Genomic DNA, 17,109 nt, shown 5'->3' with positions numbered 1-17,109 from the left:
TGTTATATAGTTAATACGCTCTACCAAATATCAGATGCAGCTCTGTAAATAGCAGATAGGTTGAATCAGATGCAGCTCTGTAAATAGTGGATAGGTTTATAGTTTTGCTGTCTGATATGAAAGCATAGAAGCATTTCCTGTAGCAGCAGATGACTCAGTTATCTTCCTCTCCTCTGTTTTCCTCTGAGCCTTTTCTCTCCCTCCTTTCTCTCCATTGGTGGGATCTGCAGACGTGTTTCACACATGTCCTAATTCTAAGAATAAAGCCATCACGGGTATATTATAAAAGGACAATTTGCATTTCCTCTATGCATTTCTTATACTGTGTGGAGGATGAACAGCCCATCCATCAGACATTATTGAAATTGTATTGCTTCCTGCCTGTGAATTTTGGATTTTTTAGTATGTTTAGTGTTTAGTGGAGGGAGCTGTGTGATTCTCTCTGCCTTAAAGTGTAGCTATGCCCTGAATCTCTTTCTCTCCCTCTCTCTCGCTCTCTCTATATATATGCAGTATCTCTCTCTCCCTCTCTCCCTCTCTCTCTCCCTCTCTCTCCCTCTCTTTGTATCTCTCTTTCCTTCCTTCCTCTCGCTCTCTCTGTCTCTCACTCTCTTTCTTTCTCTTTGATTTCCTGTATGCCCTGAAGTCACCCCACCCCCCTCTCTCTAACGGTCTCTCCTCCCTCCCCCTCCTCCTTCTCCCTCTCTCTTACCTCCCCCCTAGATGAACAGGAGACGTCTGGTTCTATCATCTATACGGTGGAGCTGAAGAGATATGGAGGCCCCCTGGGCATAACCATCTCAGGCACAGAGGAGCCATTTGACCCGATCGTTATCTCTGGCCTCACCAAGAGGGGCCTGGCTGAGAGGTGAGACAGCCAGGGGGCAGGACAGAGGGGTACAGGGGGAGGGGGGCCAGAGGGGACAGAAGGACAAAGGGACAGGGGCCAGCGTTTCATTTCCAGCCTCACCAAGCGGGCCTGGCTGAGAGGTGAGACAGTGGACCCTGGGAACTTGCTTCCCTGGCTGGGGCCTGCCCCACAAAGGCTCCTGACTGTGGGGCTGGAGTCAACCCATCCTCTGACCCTGGTGTTCTCAAGACCATCTTCTCAAATGCATTTTTAGAAAGGAGTGGGAAGGAAATAGTATTTGTGAAAGTGACCCAGGTCGGCACGGGGCATACAGGTCAACTCTAGCCCCACGGTCAAGGGCCCTTTGTGGGGCTGGCCATGCAGGCCCTGGCCCTCTTCACCCCTCTCTACCTTATGGAGTCAGAACACACTACATCCCCCTCCTCCCTCCTTCTGCCCCCCCCTCTCTCTCTCTCTCTCTCTCTCTCTCTCTCTCTCTCTCGTAACCCCTATCTTTCTCTCTTAACCCCTCTCCCTCTCTCTCTTAACCTCTCTCTCTCTATTAAACTCTCTCTCTTAACCTCCCTCTCTCTCTCTCTCTCTCTTAACCTCTCTCTCTCTCTCTCTCTCTCTTAACCTCCCTCCCTCCCTCTCTCTCTCTCTCTCTCTCTCTCTCTCTCTCTCTCTCTCTCTCTCTCTCTCTCTCTCAACATCTCTCTCTCTCTTAACCTCCCTCTCTTAACCTCTCTCTCTCTCTCTCTCTCTATTAACCTCTCTATCTCTCTCTTCACCTCTCTGTCACTCTCTTAACCTCTCTGTCACTCTCTCTCTCTATTAACCTCTCTGTCCCTCTCTTAACCTCTCTGTCACTCTCTCTCTCTATTAACCTCTCTGTCACTTTCTTAACCTCTCTCTGCCTCTCTCTCTCTTCACCTCTCTGTCACTCTCTTAACCTCTCTGTCACTCTCTCTCTCTACGACACATGGCCTATGTACTCCTCTAACATGTGAACTAAAGAAAGCCTCTCAGTCTCCATGAGAGACCATCTGATTCTCTTCTACACGGTTTATAGCATTCTGTTCTCATACAGACCACCAGTCACAGACTTGGGTTCAAATAGTATTCTAAATCTATTAGTGTTTGCTTTAGCCTGCCTGGAGTGCCAGATGGGCGGAGTTTACAATTTTGCCACAATTCTGTTGGTTGCATTGCATCAGACAAGCTCAAACAAGCCCAGATAAAGTATTTGAAATGATTTCAAATATTATTTGAACCCAGGTCAACACCAGTCCCATGCCGCTAGCCTATGTACATTTTGATCAACATGCATTTAAGTATATTTATATTATTTGTCCTGTTTTTTGTGTAGACCTGGGTTCAAATAATATTTTGAAATATTTCATACTTTAGCCGCATTTGATTGAGCTTTTCTGGTGCAATGTAACCGATGGAATAGTCCGCAAAAGTGCAAACCCCAAACCGTCCTGAATCCAACACTCTTTAACCCAGGTCTGTTTATAGCATCAACAGAGTGGAGGCTCTATCGTATCGCCTCGTCAGATATCACAGACAGACAGACAGACAGACAGACAGACAGACAGACAGACAGACAGACAGGCAGGCAGGCAGGCAGGCAGGCAGGCAGGCAGGCAGGCAGGCAGGCAGGCAGGCAGGCAGGCAGGCAGACAGACAGACAGACAGACAGACAGACAGACAGACAGACAGACAGACAGACAGACAGACAGACAGACAGACAGACAGACAGACAGACAGACAGACAAAGGCTTATCATTGTTTGACCTCGGTCATGATCGCTGTTCCTGCAGCTTGTGACTCATTGGCACACGCTCACATCCTGACTCATGTGTTTGTGTATATCTAACCAGATAAGGGAATCTGTTTTCATTTCTACCAAAGTGGGACTTTTGGGTCAACTTAACGAGCTATTCTGCATGTTTACTGCTGTTATATAAACAACTCATGTTTTTAAACTGAATCTCTTTTAGTAAAGGGATTGTACCTATGTAAATAATTGATTACATTAAATCATTAGGTATGTTGGATGGGTTAAACAGAAGGCATGACAAATCATCATGATCCATCTTATAGGCACAATTATATTACAGTACTGCCATCTGGTATCAAATAAATCCTCTCTAATTTACCATCTCCATAAAGTAGGGCCTGGAGTTTTTCCCCACCAAGTATTTCCTGACTAGAGATTTTCCTGGTCAGGTCACGTTATCATGAAAAAACGACCTGCCTGGTCCCACGTAAGCTATGTGTCAACATTGCAGGACCCATAATAATTTATACTGATCTAGAATCAGGTCTCTCCCTGTCTATATAATCGTATTCATTATGATCTAAAAGACATTATTATGATCCTGGATCAGCTTTCCTACTCTGAGACCCTGACACATACGGCACCATTTAACCTTTCGTCTTCCCCGTAGGACCGGAGCCATCCATGTGGGAGATCGTATCCTAGCTATCAACAGCGTCAGTCTGAAGGGAAAGCCGCTCAGCGAGGCCATTCACCTACTACAGATGGCCGGGGAGACAGTCACACTCAAGATAAAAAAACAGGTCGACGGTAAGTGTTCAGAAAATCAATCAAGTGAATTAATAAAGGCGTTTTCTATAACAGCAGCTGTCACAAAGTGCTTTTACAGTAACCCAGCCTAGACCTCAAAGAGCAAGCAGGAAGACTCCTCGTCATTGCTGACGAAACAGATATTACAGTAGAGGTGGCAAGAAAGGTAATGGCGGCAGGTAGCGTAGCGGTTAGAGGGTTGGGCCAGTGAACCGAAAGATTGCTGGTTTGAATTATGTGAGCAAGGCACTTAAATCTAATTTACTCCAGGGGTGCTGTACTACTATGACTGACCCTGTAAAACAACACATTACACTGCACCTATCATACTACTATGGTTGACCCTGTAAAACAACACATTACACTGCACCTATCGTACTACTATGGTTGACCCTATAAAACAACACATTTCACTGCACCTATCATACTACTATGGTTGACCCTGTAAAACAACACATTACACTGCACCTATCGTACTACTATGGTTGACCCTGTAAAACAACACATTTCACTGCACCTATCATACTACTATGGTTGACCCTGTAAAACAACACATTACACTGCACCTATCATACTACTATGGTTGACCCTGTAAAACAACACATTACACTGCACCTTTCATACTACTATGGTTGACCCTGTAAAACAACACATTACACTGCACCTATCGTACTACTATGGTTGACCCTGTAAAACAACACATTACACTGCACCTTTCATACTACTATGGTTGACCCTGTAAAACAACACATTACACTGCACCTATCATACTACTATGGTTGACCCTGTAAAACAACACATTTCACTGCACCTATGCGGGGTATGTGACAATAAAATCTAAATATATATATATATTTCTTGATTTCCCAACATGTTTGGGCCTGTTTGGGCCCTCTGGTGTCAGCCTGCACCTAATGAAAAGGGGATCATCTCCCAGAAGCTTGGCTGGGGCATAAAACCCCTAAAGTCAGACAATAAAAGGTGTGATTGGTCCGCACTCAAAAAGATGTTGCATAAAGCGGGATTGTTTAGAAATATTTTCTCTCCATCAGGGATAGTGTACACAAATGTTTAGGCTTTTCAGCCTAATAGCCGCTAGCCAAATACCAGTACCCACCATCTTAAATGTACCTTGCCAGGACTGTACGTCCTCTACATTTGCATAGTAGGAGACGTACACCCTCAAGGGGTAAACAGTTGGAGGACGGACATCTGAGACGTAACAAGTCATTTGTAGTTTGACATTTAAACAAACTGACAAAGACATAAATCCAGGCAGGCTTGGTGAATTTGATATAGCTGGTTAGCTGAGTGATGCTGTAGCTGGCTGGCTAGCTGAGTGATGCTGTAGCTGGCTGACTAGCTGAGTGATGCTGTAGCCGGCTAGCTAGCTGAGTGATGCTGTATCTGGCTGACTAGCTGAGTGATGCTGTAGTTGGCTAGCTGAATGATGCTGTAGCCTGCTAGCTGAGTGATGCTGTAGCCGGCTGGCTAGCTGAGTGATGCTGTAGCCGGCTAGCTGAGTGCTGCTGTAGCTGGCTAGCTGAGTGATGCTGTATCTGGCTGACTAGCTGAGTGATGCTGTAGCTGGCTAGCTGAGTGATGCTGTAGCTGGCCAGCTGAGGGATGCTGTAGCTGGCTAGCTGAGGGATTCTGTAGCTGGCTAGCTGAGTGATGCTGTAGCTGGCTAGCTGAGGGATGCTGTAGCTAGCTAGCTAAGTGATGCTGTAGCTAGCTAGCTGAGTGCTGCTGTAGCTGGCTAGCTAAGTGATGCTGTAGCTGGCTAGCTGAGTGCTGCTGTAGCTGGTTAGCTGAGTGATGCTGTAGCTGGCTAGCTGAGTGCTGCTGTAGCTGGTTAGCTGAGTGATGCTGTAGCTGGCTAGCTGAGTGCTGCTGTAGCTGGTTAGCTAAGTGATGCTTTAGCTGGCTAGCTGAGTGCTGCTGTAGCTGGTTAGCTAAGTGATGCTTTAGCTGGCTAGCTGAGTGCTGCTGTAGCTGGTTAGCTAAGTGATGCTTTAGCTGGCTAGCTGAGTGCTGCTGTAGCTGGTTGGCTGACTGCTGCTGTAGCTAGTTGGCTGAGTGCTGCTGTAGCTGGTTAGCTGAGTGCTGCTGTAGCTAGTTGGCTGAGTGCTGCTGTAGCTGGTTAGCTGAGTGCTGCTGTAGCTAGTTGGCTGAGTGCTGCTGTAGCTAGTTGGCTGAGTGCTGCTGTAGCTAGTTGGCTGAGTGCTGCTGTAGCTGGCTGGCTAGCTGAGGGATGCTGTAGCTGGCTAGCTAAGTAATGCTGTAGCTAGTTGGCTGAGTGCTGCTGTAGCTGGTTAGCTGAGTGCTGCTGTAGCTAGTTGGCTGATTGATGCTGTAGCCGGCTAGCTAAGTAATGCTGTAGCTAGTTGGCTGAGTGCTGCTGTTGCTGGCTAGCTAAGTAATGCTGTAGCTAGTTGGCTGAGTGCTGCTGTAGCTGGCTAGCTGAGTGCTGCTGTAGCTGGCTAGCTGAGTGCTGCTGTAGCTGGCTAGCTGAGTGCTGCTGTAGCTGGCTAGCTGAGTGCTGCTGGCACCAACTGCGGCTCTGGCTTCTACAGAACAATGTGGCCTCTGCCTCCTCTGTCAAGGCTCCAACACTGTCCAACAGATACACACTGTTAGTTGTCTTAGTGAATCCCCTAACAGCTCATCTTTCTAATTCATGTGCTATGAGGTCTGTGTGGTTCTGAGGTTTTACTCCCCAGAAAACCACACAATAATCATTATGTACAATGAAGGAAAACAACGGAACTTTTTTCAGCCTTGGTCACTTTGATCATTTCTCTGTGATTAAATAAAGTTATCCGCTCTGAAATTAGTATGATGTATGATCACATTAAAATGTTTCCACGGACAAACAGTTAAGGCTGTAATGCAGTCGTCTGGTGGTAAATCAAATGTTGTTTATGACATGCTGATTGTCATTACATTAGAAGGAACCACAGTCAGAGATGGAAACTTTCTTTTTTATAGAAGTAAACTGTGTAGCTGAATAGCGTGCAGTGGTTGTTGTGGTGGTTGTGCAATGTTTGTGCAATGGGTGTTGTTGTGGCATTGGCCCTGACAAATAAACAAATAGACGACGGCATGCATTTTCCAGACCTAGCAAGGTCAAATACAGGTCCCAGATACTTTCCAATACACGAGCTGCGCTGGATTTAGTACAGTGAAACCAATGGAATAATCCGAAACGTGCCAAAAGAACGCCAAGCTAAATCAAGAGCATCCCCAGTACTTTCACGTATTTCAGATTCATAATGTACTGTCTATTTGAAAGTATTTGACATATGACCAAGGTCCGCTATTTCTCTCCCACCCTTGGACAGACGTATGACAACGCTGTTTATTTTAGATTGAACTGTCCCAATCAGTACCCTATTCCCTATATAGTGCATTACTGTTGACCAGAACTAGGGTTATAAAGGGAGGGTATATTACAGGTTTTTGTTCAATTGCTAACAAGCGTCGGTCAATACTGAAGCCACTTTTTCAAAACTGTTCACACAGTCTGCATTACCGACGTGCATCTTGGCCAAATAGTTCATCTCGCCTCCAAAACTCCCTCAAACCATCAAAACACTTCATACATGTCTCAAAATAAGCTTGTTGGACCAGAACACTGGCAACAATTCTCACTCAGAAAACATACCTTATCACTCATAACACACTGACCTACAAAACACTAACAACTGGGAGAATTACATAAATTATGAACATTTCTCTTTGAAGTTTGAATGATTTTTCACATAAATCAGTATTTCATTATATAATAAGATTAACACCTTTGCTCTTTATTGACTGTTCTATAAATCAAATCAAAGTTGATTTGTCACGTGCGCCGAATACAACAGGTGTAGGTAGACCTTACAGTCAAATGCTTACTTACAGGCTCTAACCAATAGTGCAAAAAAGGTGTTAGGGGAACAATAGGTAGGTAAAGAAATAAAACAACAGTAAAAAGACTAAAATACAGTAGCGAGGCTATAAAAGTAGCGAGGCTACATACAGACACCGGTTAGTCAGGCTGATTGAGGTAGTATGTACATATAGATATGGTTAAAGTGACTATGCATATATGATGAACAGAGAGTAGCAGTAGCATAAAAGAGGGGTTGGCGGGTGGTGGGTGGGACACAATGCAGATAGCCCGGTTAGCCAATGTGCGGGGGCGCTGGTTGGTCGGCCCAATTGAGGTAGTATGTACATGAATGTATAGTTAAAGTGACTATGCATATATGATAAACAGAGAGTAGCAGCAGCTTAAAAAGAGGGATTTGGGGGGGGGCACACAATGCAAATAGTCCGGGTAGCCATTTGATTATCTGTTCAGGAGTCTTATGACTTGGGGGTAAAAACTGTATATCTTTGAATATTGTAATTTACTTGTGAAAAATAAAAAGTTCAAACCAAAAACATATTCCTGAAATTCCAGGCAATAATTATTATTTTTGAAAAACATCAACATGTATAGTATAACACTCATACTGTACAGTACTGTGAGGGTTCTAGTTCTCATCAACATGTATAGTATAATCACTCATACTGTACAGTACTGTGAGGGTTCTAGTTCTCATCAACATGTATAGTATAATCACTCATACTGTACGGTACTGTGAGGGTTCTAGTTCTCATCAACATGTATAGTATAACACTCATACTGTACAGTACTGTGAGGGTTCTAGTTCTCATCAACATGTATAATATAATCACTCATACTGTACAGTACTGTGGGGGTTCTAGTTCTCATCAACATGTATAGTATAATCACTCATACTGTACAGTACTGTGAGGGTTCTAGTTCTCATCAACATGTATAGTATAATCACTCATACTGTACAGTACTGTGAGGGTTCTAGTTCTCATCAACATGTATAGTATAATCACTCATACTGTACAGTACTGTGAGGGTTCTAGTTCTCATCAACATGTATAGTATAATCACTCATACTGTACAGTACTGTGAGGGTTCTAGTTCTCATCAACATGTATAGTATAACACTCATACTGCACAGTACTGTGAGGATTCTAGTTCTCATCAACATGTATAACACTCATACTGTACAGTACTGTGAGGGTTCTAGTTCTCATCAACATGTATAGTATAATCACTCATACTGTACAGTACTGTGAGGGTTCTAGTTCTCATCAACATGTATAGTATAACACTCATACTGTACAGTACTGTGAGGGTTCTAGTTCTCATCAACATGTATAGTATAATCACTCATACTGTACAGTACTGTGAGGGTTCTAGTTCTCATCAACATGTATAATCACTCATACTGTACAGTACTGTGAGGGTTCTAGTTCTCATCAACATGTATAGTATAATCACTCAAACTGTACAGTACTGTGAGGGTTCTAGTTCTCATCAACATGTATAGTATAACACTCATACTGTACAGTACTGTGAGGGTTCTAGTTCTCATCAATATGTATAGTATAACACTCATACTGTACAGTACTGTGGGGGTTCTAGTTCTCATCAACATGTATAGTATAACACTCATACTGTACAGTACTGTGAGGGTTCTAGTTCTCATCAACATGTATAGTATAACACTCATACTGTACAGTACTGTGGGGGTTCTAGTTCTCATCAACATGTATAGTATAACACTCATACTGTACAGTACTGTGAGGGTTCTAGTTCTCATCAACATGTATAACACTCATACTGTACAGTACTGTGAGGGTTCTAGTTCTCATCAACATGTATAGTATAACACTCATACTGTACAGTACTGTGGGGGTTCTATTTCTCATCAACATGTATAGTATAACACTCATACTGTACAGTACTGTGAGGGTTCTAGTTCTCATCAACATGTATAATCACTCATACTGTACAGTACTGTGAGGGTTCTAGTTCTCATCAACATGTATAATCACTCATACTGTACAGTACTGTGAGGGTTCTAGTTCTCATCAACATGTATAATCACTCATACTGTACAGTACTGTGAGGGTTCTAGTTCTCATCAACATATATAATCACTCATACTGTACAGTACTGTGAGGATTCTAGTTCTCATCAACATGTATAGTATAACACTCATACTGTACAGTACTGTGAGGGTTCTAGTTCTCATTAACATGTATAATATAGTCACTCATACTGCACAGTACTGTGAGGGTTCTAGTTCTCATCAACATGTATAGTATAATCACTCATACTGTACAGTACTGTGAGGGTTCTAGTTCTCATCAACATGTATAGTATAATCACTCATACTGTACAGTACTGTGAGGGTTCTAGTTCTCATCAACATGTAGAGTGTAATCACTCATACTGTACAGTACTGTGAGGGTTCTAGTTCTCATCAACATGTATAATATAATCACTCATACTGTACAGTACTGTGAGGGTTCTAGTTCTCATCAACATGTATAGTATAACACTCATACTGTACAGTACTGTGAGGGTTCTAGTTCTCATCAACATGTATAGTATAATCACTCATACTGTACAGTACTGTGAGGGTTCTAGTTCTCATCAACATGTATAGTATAACACTCATACTGTACAGTACTGTGAGGGTTCTAGTTCTCATCAACATGTATAATATAATCACTCATACTGTACAGTACTGTGAGGTACTAGTTCTCATCAACATGTATAATATAATCACTCATACTGTACAGTACTGTGAGGGTTCTAGTTCTCATCAACATGTATAATCACTCATACTGTACAGTACTGTGAGGGTTCTAGTTCTCATCAACATGTATAATATAATCACTCATACTGTGCAGTACTGTGAGGGTTCTAGTTCTCATCAACATGTATAGTATAATCACTCATACTGTACAGTACTGTGAGGATTCTAGTTCTCATCAACATGTATAGTATAACACTCATACTGTACAGTACTGTGAGGTACTAGTTCTCATCAACATGTATAATATAATCACTCATACTGTACAGTACTGTGGGGGTTCTAGTTCTCATCAACATGTATAGTATAACACTCATACTGTACAGTACTGTGAGGTACTAGTTCTCATCAACATGTATAATATAATCACTCATACTGTACAGTACTGTGAGGATTCTAGTTCTCATCAACATGTATAATCACTCATACTGTACAGTACTGTGAGGGTTCTAGTTCTCATCAACATGTATAGTATAATCACTCATACTGTACAGTACTGTGAGGGTTCTAGTTCTCATCAACATGTATATTATAACACTCATACTGTACAGTACTGTGAGGGTTCTAGTTCTCATCAACATGTATAGTATAATCACTCATACTGTACAGTACTGTGAGGGTTCTAGTTCTCATCAACATGTATAGTATAATCACTCATACTGTACAGTACTGTGAGGGTTCTAGTTCTCATCAACATGTATAATATAATCACTCATACTGTACAGTACTGTGAGGGTTCTAGTTCTCATCAACATGTATAGTATAACACTCATACTGTACAGTACTGTGAGGGTTCTAGTTCTCATCAACATGTATAGTATAATCACTCATACTGTACAGTACTGTGAGGGTTCTAGTTCTCATCAACATGTATAGTATAATCACTCATACTGTACAGTACTGTGAGGGTTCTAGTTCTCATCAACATGTATAGTATAATCACTCATACTGTACAGTACTGTGAGGGTTCTAGTTCTCATCAACATGTATAGTATAATCACTCATACTGTACAGTACTGTGAGGGTTCTAGTTCTCATCAACATGTATAGTATAATCACTCATACTGTACAGTACTGTGAGGGTTCTAGTTCATCAACATGTATAATATAATCACTCATACTGTACAGTACTGTGAGGGTTCTATTTCTCATCAACATGTATAGTATAACACTCATACTGTACAGTACTGTGAGGGTTCTAGTTCTCATCAACATGTATAGTATAACACTCATACTGTACAGTACTGTGAGGGTTCTAGTTCTCATCAACATGTATAGTATAACACTCATACTGTACAGTACTGTGAGGGTTCTAGTTCTCATCAACATGTATAGTATAATCACTCATACTGTACAGTACTGTGAGGGTTCTAGTTCTCATCAACATGTATAGTATAATCACTCATACTGTACAGTACTGTGAGGGTTCTAGTTCTCATCAACATGTATAATCACTCATACTGTACAGTACTGTGAGGGTTCTAGTTATCATCAACATGTATAGTATAACACTCATACTGTACAGTACTGTGAGGGTTCTAGTTCTCATCAACATGTATAACACTCATACTGTACAGTACTGTGAGGGTTCTAGTTCTCATCAACATGTATAGTATAACACTCATACTGTACAGTACTGTGGGGGTTCTATTTCTCATCAACATGTATAGTATAACACTCATACTGTACAGTACTGTGAGGGTTCTAGTTCTCATCAACATGTATACATTACTGTGAAGGTTATAGTTCTCATCAACATGTATAATCACTCATACTGTACAGTACTGTGAGGGTTCTAGTTCTCATCAACATGTATACATTACTGTGAAGGTTATAGTTCTCATCAACATGTATAATCACTCATACTGTACAGTACTGTGAGGGTTCTAGTTCTCATCAACATATATAATCACTCATACTGTACAGTACTGTGAGGATTCTAGTTCTCATCAACATGTATAGTATAACACTCATACTGTACAGTACTGTGAGGGTTCTAGTTCTCATTAACATGTATAATATAGTCACTCATACTGCACAGTACTGTGAGGGTTCTAGTTCTCATCAACATGTATAGTATAATCACTCATACTGTACAGTACTGTGAGGGTTCTAGTTCTCATCAACATGTATAGTATAATCACTCATACTGTACAGTACTGTGAGGGTTCTAGTTCTCATCAACATGTAGAGTGTAATCACTCATACTGTACAGTACTGTGAGGGTTCTAGTTCTCATCAACATGTATAATATAATCACTCATACTGTACAGTACTGTGAGGGTTCTAGTTCTCATCAACATGTATAGTATAACACTCATACTGTACAGTACTGTGAGGGTTCTAGTTCTCATCAACATGTATAGTATAATCACTCATACTGTACAGTACTGTGAGGGTTCTAGTTCTCATCAACATGTATAGTATAACACTCATACTGTACAGTACTGTGAGGGTTCTAGTTCTCATCAACATGTATAATATAATCACTCATACTGTACAGTACTGTGAGGTACTAGTTCTCATCAACATGTATAATATAATCACTCATACTGTACAGTACTGTGAGGGTTCTAGTTCTCATCAACATGTATAATCACTCATACTGTACAGTACTGTGAGGGTTCTAGTTCTCATCAACATGTATAATATAATCACTCATACTGTGCAGTACTGTGAGGGTTCTAGTTCTCATCAACATGTATAGTATAATCACTCATACTGTACAGTACTGTGAGGATTCTAGTTCTCATCAACATGTATAGTATAACACTCATACTGTACAGTACTGTGAGGTACTAGTTCTCATCAACATGTATAATATAATCACTCATACTGTACAGTACTGTGGGGGTTCTAGTTCTCATCAACATGTATAGTATAACACTCATACTGTACAGTACTGTGAGGTACTAGTTCTCATCAACATGTATAATATAATCACTCATACTGTACAGTACTGTGAGGATTCTAGTTCTCATCAACATGTATAATCACTCATACTGTACAGTACTGTGAGGGTTCTAGTTCTCATCAACATGTATAGTATAATCACTCATACTGTACAGTACTGTGAGGGTTCTAGTTCTCATCAACATGTATATTATAACACTCATACTGTACAGTACTGTGAGGGTTCTAGTTCTCATCAACATGTATAGTATAATCACTCATACTGTACAGTACTGTGAGGGTTCTAGTTCTCATCAACATGTATAGTATAATCACTCATACTGTACAGTACTGTGAGGGTTCTAGTTCTCATCAACATGTATAATATAATCACTCATACTGTACAGTACTGTGAGGGTTCTAGTTCTCATCAACATGTATAGTATAACACTCATACTGTACAGTACTGTGAGGGTTCTAGTTCTCATCAACATGTATAGTATAATCACTCATACTGTACAGTACTGTGAGGGTTCTAGTTCTCATCAACATGTATAGTATAATCACTCATACTGTACAGTACTGTGAGGGTTCTAGTTCTCATCAACATGTATAGTATAATCACTCATACTGTACAGTACTGTGAGGGTTCTAGTTCTCATCAACATGTATAGTATAATCACTCATACTGTACAGTACTGTGAGGGTTCTAGTTCTCATCAACATGTATAGTATAATCACTCATACTGTACAGTACTGTGAGGGTTCTAGTTCTCATCAACATGTATAGTATAATCACTCATACTGTACAGTACTGTGAGGGTTCTAGTTCATCAACATGTATAATATAATCACTCATACTGTACAGTACTGTGAGGGTTCTATTTCTCATCAACATGTATAGTATAACACTCATACTGTACAGTACTGTGAGGGTTCTAGTTCTCATCAACATGTATAGTATAACACTCATACTGTACAGTACTGTGAGGGTTCTAGTTCTCATCAACATGTATAGTATAACACTCATACTGTACAGTACTGTGAGGGTTCTAGTTCTCATCAACATGTATAATCACTCATACTGTACATTACTGTGAGGGTTCTAGTTCTCATCAACATGTATAGTATAACACTCATACTGTACAGTACTGTGAGGGTTCTAGTTCTCATCAACATGTATAGTATAATCACTCATACTGTACAGTACTGTGAGGGTTCTAGTTCTCATCAACATGTATAATCACTCATACTGTACAGTACTGTGAGGGTTCTAGTTATCATCAACATGTATAGTATAACACTCATACTGTACAGTACTGTGAGGGTTCTAGTTCTCATCAACATGTATAGTATAATCACTCATACTGTACAGTACTGTGAGGGTTCTAGTTCTCATCAACATGTATAATCACTCATACTGTACAGTACTGTGAGGGTTCTAGTTATCATCAACATATATAGTATAATCACTCATACTGTACAGTACTGTGAGGGTTCTAGTTCTCATCAACATGTATAGTATAACACTCATACTGTACAGTACTGTGAGGGTTCTAGTTCTCATCAACATGTATAGTATAACACTCATACTGTACAGTACTGTGAGGGTTCTAGTTCTCATCAACATGTATAGTATAATCACTCATACTGTACGGTACTGTGAGGATTCTAGTTCTCATCAACATGTATAGTATAATCACTCATACTGTACAGTACTGTGAGGGTTCTAGTTCTCATCAACATGTATAGTATAACACTCATACTGTACAGTACTGTGAGGGTTCTAGTTCTCATCAACATGTATAATCACTCATACTGTACAGTACTGTGAGGGTTCTAGTTCTCATCAACATGTATAATCACTCATACTGTACAGTACTGTGAGGGTTCTAGTTATCATCAACATATATAGTATAATCACTCATACTGTGCAGTACTGTGAGGGTTCTAGTTCTCCCTCTCTCCTGCATTTGGCCACAAGTTCTCATCGACATCACATCTTACGTCTTCTCTGGCGATACATCTTGGAAAGTATCTTCTGGACTGTCTAATCCAACCCTGGCAGTCTTCAGGAGAAGTGTCTCCACACCCTGGCAGTCTTCAGGAGAAGTGTCTCCACACCCTGGCAGTCTTCAGGAGAAGTGTCTCCACACCCTGGCAGTCTTCAGGAGAAGTGTCTCCACAGCCTGGCAGTCTTCAGGAGAAGTGTCTCCACACCCTGGCAGTCTTCAGGAGAAGTGTCTCCACACCCTAGCAGTCTTCAGGAGAAGTGTCTCCACACCCTGGCAGTCTTCAGGAGAAGTGTCTCCACACCCTGGCAGTCTTCAGGAGAAGTGTCTCCACACCCTGGCAGTCTTCAGGAGAAGTGTCTCCACACCCTGGCAGTCTTCAGGAGAAGTGTCTCCACACCCTGGCAGTCTTCAGTAGAAGTGTCTCCACACCCTGGCAGTCTTCAGGAGAAGTGTCTCCACACCCTGGCAGTCTTCAGGAGAAGTGTCTCCACACCCTGGCAGTCTTCAGGAGAAGTGTCTCCACACCCTGGCAGTCTTCAGGAGAAGTGTCTCCACACCCTGGCAGTCTTCAGGAGAAGTGTCTCCACACCCTGGCAGTCTCCAGGAGAAGTGTCTCCACACCCTGGCAGTCTTCAGTAGAAGTGTCTCCACACCCTGGCAGTCTTCAGGAGAAGTGTCTCCACACCCTGGCAGTCTTCAGGAGAAGTGTCTCCACACCCTGGCAGTCTTCAGGAGAAGTGTCTCCACACCCTGGCAGTCTTCAGGAGAAGTGTCTCCACACCCTGGCAGTCTTCAGGAGAAGTGTCTCCACACCCTGGCAGTCTTCAGGAGAAGTGTCTCCACACCCTGGCAGTCTTCAGGAGAAGTGTCTCCACACCCTGGCAGTCTTCAGGAGAAGTGTCTCCACACCCTGGCAGTCTTCAGGAGAAGTGTCTCCACACCCTGGCAGTCTCCAGGAGAAGTGTCTCCACACCCCGCATTCATGGCATCCAGTAAGGACATCTGGTCATGTGGATGATGGTCATAAACCTTCCACCTCCACGCAGAGAAACTCCCCTACGGGGTTTAGGAAGGGGGAGGACGGAGGCAGGAATAGTTCTGACATCCTGGGATGTGCAGCAAACCAGTCTGACTGCAGCAGAGTGGTGGAATGCCACATTATCCCACACAACAACGAAGGTAGGGGTGTTTCTTGCCCCTCTCTCCTCCGCTGGCACAAGTCTTATGCAGGTCATCCAGAAAATAAATTAGCCTCTCTGTATTGTAGGGGCCAATGAGTGGTTTGTGTAACAGCAAGCCATCATTGGACAGTGCTGCACACATTGTGATGTTAGCTCCTCTCTGGCCTGGGACATCCACGGTTGCTCTCTGTCCAATCACATTTCTTCCCCTACGGCGTGTTTTTGCCAGGTTGAATCCAGCTTCATCCACAAAGATGAATGTATGTGCAGTTTGCCTGGCTTCCATCTACATTACTCTGTAAAATACAGTAAATCCACAGTTTTACAGTACTTTACATTATGTATAGCTGTGTATGTACCCTGTTTGGTTATTGAACAGACATCTTACCTGGACATATTCATACCAGAGTTCTTTCACACGTCACCGTTTCTCTCAAAGGGTACAGCGGCTTCATCCTTGTTTTATGTTTCTCAAAGACTCTGGCAATTGTCGTTGTGCTGACCGTATTCACATTCCCAGAAGTGATATTGTCTGCCAGCACTCTGTCCTGAATTTCCTGCAGTTTTATTACATTGTTGCCAATTACTATGTCAACAATGGCAATGTCCCGCGCATCTGATAATATTCTGCCTCTCCCTCCTGAGGGAGGCAACCTTTGGATCCTACTGAAAAACACAAAACAATCAATATATTTCAAAATGTCAGTACATGTAAAAATGTGACCATACTGTTATTGTACTGTAATATGTAGTTCAATAATCATTGACGGATGCACATCTCACCTGTTGTTTTGCCGGAAAATGTGTACAGTTGATGCAACTGTTGAACGCTGGTTGGTTGCACCCTTAAACCGGCCTCTCTCAAAGAGAGACCATGGTTTACAACATGGTTTACAAC

The 17,109-nt window shown here is 42.0% G+C and overlaps 1 protein-coding gene across 1 annotated transcript in view; it reads left to right on the top strand.

Moving 5' to 3' along the window:
- Positions 1-17,109, top strand: part of grip2b (glutamate receptor interacting protein 2b) — a 190,285-nt gene that overhangs the window by 142,406 nt on the left and 30,770 nt on the right. The window contains 2 exon segments of the mRNA XM_039015456.1: positions 724-868; positions 3,307-3,446. Of these exon segments, the coding sequence (XP_038871384.1) occupies positions 724-868; positions 3,307-3,446 (285 nt within the window).

Source organism: Salvelinus namaycush, chromosome 20 (assembly GCF_016432855.1).
Source record: "Salvelinus namaycush isolate Seneca chromosome 20, SaNama_1.0, whole genome shotgun sequence".
Lineage (NCBI taxonomy): Eukaryota > Metazoa > Chordata > Actinopteri > Salmoniformes > Salmonidae > Salvelinus > Salvelinus namaycush.
Note: the sequence above shows the minus strand (reverse complement) of the source record. Positions and strands in the feature narration are given on the sequence as shown.